Source organism: Gossypium raimondii, chromosome 13 (assembly GCF_025698545.1).
Source record: "Gossypium raimondii isolate GPD5lz chromosome 13, ASM2569854v1, whole genome shotgun sequence".
In the NCBI taxonomy this organism is placed as follows: domain Eukaryota; kingdom Viridiplantae; phylum Streptophyta; class Magnoliopsida; order Malvales; family Malvaceae; genus Gossypium; species Gossypium raimondii.
The window spans coordinates 23,829,182-23,838,769 of NC_068577.1; the positions used below are offsets into that span (position 1 = coordinate 23,829,182).

The 9,588-nt window shown below is 37.3% G+C and overlaps 1 protein-coding gene across 1 annotated transcript; it reads left to right on the forward strand.

Annotated features, from left to right (window-relative positions):
• The first annotated feature begins 2,565 nt into the window (after positions 1–2,565).
• LOC105765063 (uncharacterized) lies at positions 2,566–3,618 on the forward strand. Its single transcript, XM_012583972.1, has one exon. The coding sequence runs from the start codon at positions 2,566–2,568 to the stop codon at positions 3,616–3,618; it is 1,053 nt and encodes a 350-aa protein (XP_012439426.1).
• The last annotated feature ends 5,970 nt before the right edge of the window (positions 3,619–9,588 follow it).

The following is a 9,588-nucleotide window of genomic DNA, read 5'->3' on the forward strand; positions in this document are numbered from 1 at the left end:
GACATTTTGAGGTTAATGAACTTTTTATCTAAGTGAGATTATTAAAGAGTTTTCACTCTTCTTTCTTTTACAAATTCGAGTTGACTTATCAACACAGTTTGTGGCGTCAATCCGATTGTCCAACTATCCTTTGATATTGTTGGTTCCTAACTCCTCGTTAGTTAGTGGGTCGCAATCCCGAATCGAACTATCCTTAGCCAATTTCGAACCTATCTTTTTCCCAACTTAATCCAGGTTTCTCTTTCCCCTTAGCAACGATCATTTACTTATCAAACACCCTTTCCAACCAACGGGCCTTGTTCGTATCAAAGACTAAATGAAATTGTTATTTTGTTAGTATAACTGTATTAAAGTCTTGCAAATGTGGCTAATTTAGTCGTTTTAATTGGTTTTTGTTTGAATGTTAAATTAGTCATATTTTGGTTGCGGTTTAGGATTATATAAGACTTGTTATATTTATGCTTGGTTATGTGGTTTGTTTAAGTTAGATTCATATGATTATATATACATATATAGTACTTCTAAATGTTTTAAATCTTTGGAATTGAGTTGATCGGGGTTATACAATTGAAAAATTGATCTCATAGGATTAGAAGTTAAATTTATATAATAGTGTATATATTTAAAATGTACTATGAAATACGTTGTTACACGGTAATAAAATGAAAGACTTTTGTAAATTGATTTAAGTATAATATTTCGAATATATTTATGTTTTTGGTAATTATAAATAAATTTGATAATAAAATAAAATTTAAATTAGATTTGTATCTATAATATTTGAGATTAAAATAACATTTGACTTTGCATTTTCGATTGATGCATTTTATGAAATAAAATGTATATATTTATTTCCATAAATCACTTTGTGAATTATGTCTTTGTTTTAATTGTATTCAATGGTGTTATGTTTGATAATACCTCGTAACCCTAATCTGGTGGCGGATACGGGTTAGGGGTGTTACATTTCATATCATTCCATAACATTCTATATGTTGATTCCAGTACTTTGATGCTCCCCTATAGCTGTCTTTTCTATCTGCCTTTCAAGTGCTCAGATATCCATGGTATGAACAATCCCATTACAAGTCCTGAAATCGATTTCGAGAAAGCTGTTTGTGTAGGAGAATTCGAAGCCGAAGAAAGTACTGAAGATTGTGTCCCGTCTCCTGACTTATTTTGAATGGTAGAACAAGAAGAGAAACAGATTCTACCCCATCAAGAATCTGTTGAGACAGTGAACTTGGGAAATGAAGAAAAGAAACAAGAAGTGAAGATTGGGACTTCCATTTCAGAAAACACCAAACAGAATTTGATCGTCTTGCTCCGTGAGTACAAAGATGTATTTGTCTGGTCTTATCAAGACATACCAGGGTTGGATGAGGATGTGGTGGTCCACAGGCTCCCATTGAAACCAGAATGCAAACCCGTTCAGCAAAAGTTAAGAAGGATGAGACCTAAAATGCTGTTAAGGATAAAAGAAGAAGTCAAGAAACAAATTGATGCTGGCTTCCTACAAGTCTCTAAATATCCAGAATGGGTAGCTAATAGAGTCTCGGTACTGAAGAAAGACGGCAAGGTACGAATGTGCGTTGATTATCGTGATCTTAATCGAGCAAGCCCTAAAGATAATTTTCCTTTGCCACACATTGATACGTTGGTAGATAACACGACAAAACATTCATTGTTTTCTTTTATGGATGGTTTCTTGGGTTACAATGGCTCTCGAAGATATGGAGAAAACCAATGTGGGGAACGTTCTGTTACAAAGTGATGCCATTCGGATTGAAAAATGCTGGGGCAACATATCAGAGAGCCATGGTGATGTTGTTCCATGACATGATGCACAAAGAAATAGAAGTCTATGTCGATGATATGATTGCCAAATCCCGGGGAGAAGAAGAGCATGTTGGGAACCTCAGGAAGCTGTTCGAAAGATTAAGAAAGTTCCAGTTGAAGCTTAACCTAGCCAAATGTACGTTTGGGGCTATCTCGGGAAAACTACTAGGTTTTATTGTTAGCGAGAGGGGTATTGAGGTTGATCCAGATAAGATAAAATCCATACAAGAATTACCACCTCCACATACACAAAAAGAAGTCAGAAGATTTTTAGGAAGGTTGAATTACATTGCTCGATTCATTGCTCAACTTACCAACCAGTGTGATCCAATTTTTCGACTCCTTCGAAAGCATAATTCGGGAGAATGGAATGAGGAGTGCCAAATGGCCTTTGACAAGATAAAACAGTATCTATCTAATCCTTCGGTGCTGGTACCGCCGATCCTTGGAAAACCCTTAATATTGTATCTGACCGTGTTCGAAAACTCAATGGGTTGCGTACTGGGGCAGCATGATGAGTCAGAGAAAAGAGAAAAAGCAATTTACTACCTGAGCAAAAAGTTCACAGAATATGAGGCAAAGTACCCGTCAATTGAAAAATTCTGTTGTGCATTGGTCTGGGTAGTTCGAAGGCTCAGACAATACATGTTGTATCATACAACATAGTTAATTTCAAAACTAGATCCATTAAAGTACTTGATGGACTCACCCGCACTCTCAGGGAGAATGGCACGATGGCAGATCCTATTGTCTGAATATGACATTGTGTATGTGAGCCGAAAGTCGATAAAGGGAAGCGCGATAGCTGACTTCTTGGCAAGTCGAGCAATGGAGGAATATGAGCCGCTGAGATTTGATTTTCCAGATGAAGACTTGATGTGTATTTCCGAAGGTGAATCATCAAAAGATCAATCGTGGAAGATGAGTTTTGATGGGGCATCGAACGCATTGGGGCACGGGATAAGAGCAGTCTTAGTGTCACCGGAAGGAAACTATTACCCGTTCACTGCCAGATTGAATTTCTTCTGTACTAATAACATAGCAGATTATGAAGCTTGCATCATGGGACTTCGTGCAGCTATTGAACGAAAAATAGAAATCTTAGAGGTGTATGGGGACTCAGCGTTAGCGATTTATCAAATTCGCGGAGATTGGGAAGTGAGAGATTCAAAATTAGTCAATTATCGCGATCTCGTGACGGAATTGGTCAAAGAATTCAAAGAAGTGACTTTTCATTACTTCCTACGAGAAGAAAACCGGTTGGCTGACGCCCTGGCCACATTGGCTTCAATGTTCAAAGCAAACAGAGAAACTGAAATAATGCCTATCCAAATGAGCATATATGAGACCCCTGCACACTGTTTTAGCATTGAGGAGGAGTCAGATGGACGACCATGGTTCCATGATATCTTGGAGTATATCAAGAATCAAAGGTACCCCGAGCAAGCAAACGAGAATGACAAAAGAACAATCAGGAGAATGTTGATTAGATTTGTTCTTGACGGGGATATTCTATACAAAAGAGGAAAAGATCAAGTGCTCCTGAGATGCGTGGACGCTATTGAAGCTAGAAAGATACTCGAAGAGGTTCATGAAGGAATTTGTGGAACACATGCCAGTGGTTTCACTATGACCAGACAGATTATGAGACCTGGTTATTTTTGGTTGACGATGGAAAGGGATTGCATTGGCTACGCACGGAAGTGCCACAAATGTCAAATTTACGGCAATAAAATTCATGCAGCTCCTTCGCCCCTTCATGTCATGACTTCTCCATGACCTTTTTCTATGTGGGGCATGGATGTTATAGGGCCAATTTCCCCGAAGGCGTCTAATGAACATCGTTTCATCTTTGTGGTTATAGACTACTTCACAAAATGGGTAGAAGCCACTTCGTTTGCTAATGTGACGAAGACTGCAGTCTGCAGGTTCCTAAAAAAGGAGATCATATGTCGATATGGTATGCCTGAAAGAATCATTTCAAATAATGCTTTAAATCTGAACAACAAGATGATGAAAGAAGTATGTGAGCAATTTCAAATAAAGCATTATAACTCTTCACCCTATTGCCCGAAGATGAACGGAGCAGTAGAAGCGGCTAACAAAAATATTAAGAGGATTATCGGGAAAATGACTGAGACATATAAAGACTGGCAGGAGAAGTTACCATTCGCTTTGTATGCGTACCGTACCTCTATGCGGACATCTACGGGAGCAACTCCTTTCTCTATGGTCTACGGAATGGAAGCTGTTTTTCCTATCAAAGTTAAAATCCCATCCTTATGCTTTTTGATGGAATCAAAATTAGAAGAATCAGAGTGGGTTCGAGCTCGATATGATCAGCTAAATCTTATTGAAGGGAAACGCTTGAAGGCAATTTGTCATGGACAAATGTACCAAAAGAGAATGATCACGACCCATGATAAAAAGGTGCAGCTAAGAGAATTTCGCGAAGGGGAGCTCCTTTTAAAAAAGATCCTCCCGACACAAAAGAACTTTCGAGGAAAATGGTCACCAAATTGGGAAAGGTCATACATTGTAAAAAAGGCATTCTCAGGAGGGGCTCTAATTCTTACTGAGATGGACGGGAAAGAATTACCTAATCCAGTAAACTCAGATGCTGTGAAGAAGTATTATGCCTAAAAACACAAAAAAAAAACAAAAAAACAAAAACAAAAATAAAAAAAAAAGAAAAAAATTAAGATGAAAACTCGAAAAAGGCGTCTTAATAAACAAAAAGGATTAGGATGAAAACCCGAAAGGGCGTCCTAATGAAATGGGCTCGAACTTAAGGAGCAAGACGACTTGAATGAGGAGTCGAATGGCGAGATTACAATATTTGAAGCATTCTTAGAAGCTCGAAATCTTCTACACAGGAAGCCATGCTCGAAAAGATCCTTGACGAAGAAATGTGAAGAAGTTCATACGTTGGATATTTAAAGTATTTGTGGCCATTGAATTCGCTTTCCTTTCTTTATGATGCTTTCTTTATTTGAATTACTCTTTGTAAATTTTCTTTGTTTGTTGTTTTTGAAAAGAATATGAATGTGAGATATTTCTTTCATGCCTACTGTGCCATTTCTTTGAAAATCATTTAGGACAAACACGTGCATATCATAATAACATCATACATGACATATACAGGTATACCAGTAGAGCAAGAAATACTGGGAGAACGCTACACAGAATCAATGAAGAAGAAGGTTTTTAGTTTCACTTGATGTTTTTTGAAACCTGTTTCTTTCAAGAAATATTTTTCAATTTCCGTTTTTTTCAAAAATCAACTCATAATGCGAGAGGTGAGTTGAGCCTCGGGTCACGCTGAGGTAGTTTCAATTTCTGTTTTTTTTAAATCAACTTATATTGCGAGAGGTGAGTTGAGCCTCGGACACATGCCGAGGTATTTCTTTTAAATTTCTGTTTTTCAAAAATCAACTCATATTGCTAGAGGTGAGTTGAGCCTCGGGTCACACGTCGAGGTTTTTTTTTAATTTCTGTTTTTCAAAAAAATCAACTCATAATACGAGAGGTGAGTTAAGCCTCGGGTCATGCTGAGGTATTTTAAATTTCTATTTTTTTAAATCAACTCATATTGCGAGAGGTGAGTTGAGCCTCGGGTCACACGCCGAGATATTTTTTAATTTTTGTTTTTCAAAAAAATCAACTCATAATGCGAGAGGTGAGTTGAGCCTCGGGTCACGCTGAGGTATTTTAAATTTCTGTTTTTTTAAATCAACTCATATTGCGAGAGGTGAGTTGAGCCTCGGGTCACACGCCGATGTATCTTTTTTAATTTCTATTTTTCAAAAAAAAATCAACTCATAATACGAGAAGTGAGTTGAGCCTCGGGTCACGCTGAGTATTTTCAATTTCTGTTTTTTTTAAATTTAACTCATATTGCGAGAGGTGAGTTGAGCCTTGGACACATGCCGATGTATTTCTTTTAAATTTCTGTTTTTCAAAAATCAACTCATATTGCGAGAGGTGAGTTGAGCCTCGGGTCACATGCTGGGGTATTTTTTAATTTCTGTTTTTCAAAAAAATCAACTCATAATGCGAGAGGTGAGTTGAGCCTCGGGTCACGCTGAGGTAGTTTCAATTTCTGTTTTTTTTTAAATCAACTCATATTGCGAGAGGTGAGTTGAGCCTCGGACACATGCCGAAGTATTTCTTTTAAATTTCTATTTTTCAAAAATCAACTCATATTGCGAGAGGTGAGTTAAGCCTCGGGTCACACGCTGAAGTATTTTTCTAATTTCTGTTTTTCAAAAAAATCAACTCATAATGCGAGAGGTGAGTTGAGCCCCGGGTCACGCTGAGGTATTTTCAATTTCTGTTTTTTTAAAATCAACTCATATTGCAAGAGGTGAGTTGAGCCTCAGACACATGCCGAGGTATTTCTTTTAAATTTCTGTTTTTCAAAAATCAACTCATATTGCTAGAGGTGAGTTGAGCCACGGGCACACGCCGAGATATTTTTTTTTAATTTTTGTTTTTCAAAAAAAATCAACTCATAATGTGAGAGGTGAGTAGAGCCTCGGGTCATGCTGAGGTATTTTAAATTTCTGTTTTTTTAGAATGAACTCATATTGCAAGAGGAGAGTGGAGCCTCGGACACATGCCGAGGTATTTCTTTTAAATTTCTGTTCTTCAAAAAAAAATATCAACTCAAAATGCGAGAGGTGAGTTGAGCCTTGGGTCACGCTGAGGTATTTTTAATTTCTGTTTTTTTTAAATCAACTAATATTGCGAGAGGTGAGTTGAGCCTCGGACACATGCCGAGGTATTTCTTTTAAATTTCTGTTTTTCAAAAATCAACTCATATTGTGAGAGGTGAGTTGAGCCTCGGGTCACACGCCGAGGTATCTTTTTTAATTTCTATTTTTCAAAAAAAAATCAACTCATAATGCGAGAAGTGAGTTGAGCCTCGGGTCATGCTGAGGTATTTTCAATTTCTATTTTTTTTTAAAAATAACTCATATTGCGAGCGGTGAGTTGAGCCTTGGACACATGCCGAGGTATTTCTTTTAAATTTCTGTTTTTCAAAAATCAACTCATATTGCGAGAGGTGAGTTGAGCCTCGGGTCACACGCCGAGGTATTTTAAATTTCTGTTTTTTTAGAATGAACTCATATTGCAAGAGGAGAGTGGAGCCTCGGACACATGTCGAGGTATTTCTTTTAAATTCCTGTTCTTCAAAAAATATCAACTCAAAATGCGAGAGGTGAGTTGAGCCTTGGGTCACGCTGAGGTATTTTCAATTTCTGTTTTTTTAAATCAACTAATATTGCGAGAGGTGAGTTGAGCCTCGGACACATGCCAATGTATTTCTTTTAAATTTCTGTTTTTCAAAAATCAACTCATATTGTGAGAGGTGAGTTGAGCCTCGGGTCACACGCCGAGGTATCTTTTTTAATTTCTATTTTTCAAAAAAAAAAATCAACTCATAATGCGAGAAGTGCGTTGAGCCTCGGGTCATGCTGAGGTATTTTCAATTTCTGTTTTTTTTTTAAAATAACTCATATTGCGAGAGGTGAGTTGAGCCTTGGACACATGCCGAGGTATTTCTTTTAAATTTCTGTTTTTCAAAAATCAACTCATATTGCGAGAGGTGAGTTGAGCCTCGGGTCACACGCCGAGGTATTTTTTAATTTCTGTTTTTCAAAAAAATCAACTCATAATGCGAGAGGTGAGTTGAGCCTCGGGTCACGCTGAGGTATTTTGAATTTCTGTTTTTTTTTAAATCAACTCATATTGCGAGAGGTGAGTTGAGCCTCGGACACATGCCGAGGTATTTCTTTTAAATTTCTGTTTTTCAAAAATCAACTCTTATTGCGAAAGGTGCGTTGAGCCTCGAGTCACACGCTGAAGTATTTTTTTAATTTCTGTTTTTCAAAAAAATCAACTCATAATGTGAGAGGTGAGTTGAGCCTCGGGTCACGCTAAGGTATTTTAAATTTCTATTTTTTTAAAATCAATTCATATTGCGAGAGGTGAGTTGAGCCTCGGACACATGCCGAAGTATTTCTTTTAAATTTCTGTTTTTCAAAAAAAAATCAACTCATAATGCGAGAGGTGAGTTGAGCCTCGGGTCACGCTGAGGTATTTTCAATTTCTTTTTTTTTAAAAATCAACTCATATTTCGAGAGGTGAGTTGAGCCTCGGACACATGCCGAGGTATTTCTTTTAAATTTCTGTTTTTCAAAAATGAACTCAGATTGCGAGAGGTGAGTTGAGCCTCGGGTCACACGCTAAGGTATCTTTTTTAATTTCTATTTTTCAAAAAAAAAATCAACTCATAATGCGAGAAGTGAGTTGAGCCTCGAGTCACGCTGAGGTATTTTCAATTTATGTTTTGTTTTTTTTTTTAATTTAACTCATATTGCGAGAGGTGAGTTAAGCCTTGGACACATGCGGAGGTATTTCTTTTAAATTTCTGTTTTTCAAAATTCAACTCATATTACGAAATGTGAGTTGAGCTTCGGGTCACACGCCGGGGTATTTTTTAATTTCTGTTTTTCAAAAAAATCAACTCATAATGCGAGAGGTGAGTTGAGCCTCGGGTCACGCTGAGGTAGTTTCAATTTCTATTTTTTTTAAATCAACTCATATTGCGAGAGGTGACTTGAGCCTCGGACACATGCCGAGGTATTTCTTTTAAATTTTTGTTTTTCAAAAATCAACTTATATTGCGAGAGGTGAGTTGAGCCTCGGGTCACACGCTGAGGTATCTTTCTTAATTTCTATTTTTCAAAAAAAAAATCAACTTATAATGCGAGAAGTGAGTTGAGCGTCGGGTCACGCTGAGGTATTTTCAATTTCTGTTTTTTTTTAAATCAACGCATATTGCGAGAGGTGAGTTGAGCCTTAGACACATGCCGAGGTATTTCTTTTAAATTTCTGTTTTACAAAATTCAACTCATATTGCGAGAGGTGAGTTGAGCCTCGGGTCACACGCCGGAGTATTTTTTTAATTTTTGTTTTTCAAAAAAATCAACTCATAATGCGAGAGGTGAGTTGAGCCTCGGGTCACACGCCGGAGTATTTTTTTAATTTTTGTTTTTCAAAAAAATCAACTCATAATGCGAGAGGTGAGTTGAGCCTCGGGTCACGCTGAGGTAGTTTCAATTTATGTTTTTTTAAATCAACTCATATTGTGAGAGGTGAGTTGAGCCTCTGATACGCCCCGACCTCGTTGATTATTCGGAGTCGTATAATTGCCCGATCGTTAAAACAAAGAAGAATCGTTGGAGTTTGAATTGAAGTTGGATATAGGCTAAAAAGGGCTTCTGGGTGTCAAGGGATAGGTTTATAAAAGAAGGCTAATTATTTGTATGAGGTTTGGCTATGAAAGAAAAGGAAACTCAGTGTTTGGATTTAAAATGGTAACTTGAGAACAAGAGTGAACCAATACTTCGTTTGAAGATTGACCCAAAACTTATAGGTTCTAAAGTTGATAGGAGATGGATTGGAACAACCTCGACCCACTATCTATAATAGATAGGAACCTTGGTATATTTTAGAATGAACGCCACACGATATCGTGATGAGTTCGATTGAACAAAAACGGGTTGACGCCACTAACTAAATTAGATAAGTCAACGAAGTTTTTGGACGAAATTTAAGAGAAGAGTTCTCTCAATAATTTGACAGCAATTCGATAATGTTCCAAAAGTTCCTTTACAAGGGCTTTCAACCTGAATTTATAGGCTTTTACATTGGCAGCCGAATAGGTATTCTTAATGGCTA

Coding starts and splice junctions, on each gene's coding strand:
- LOC105765063 (XM_012583972.1), top strand. CDS start 2,566: ATGGCACGATGGCAGATCCTATTGTCTGAATATGACATTGTGTATGTG.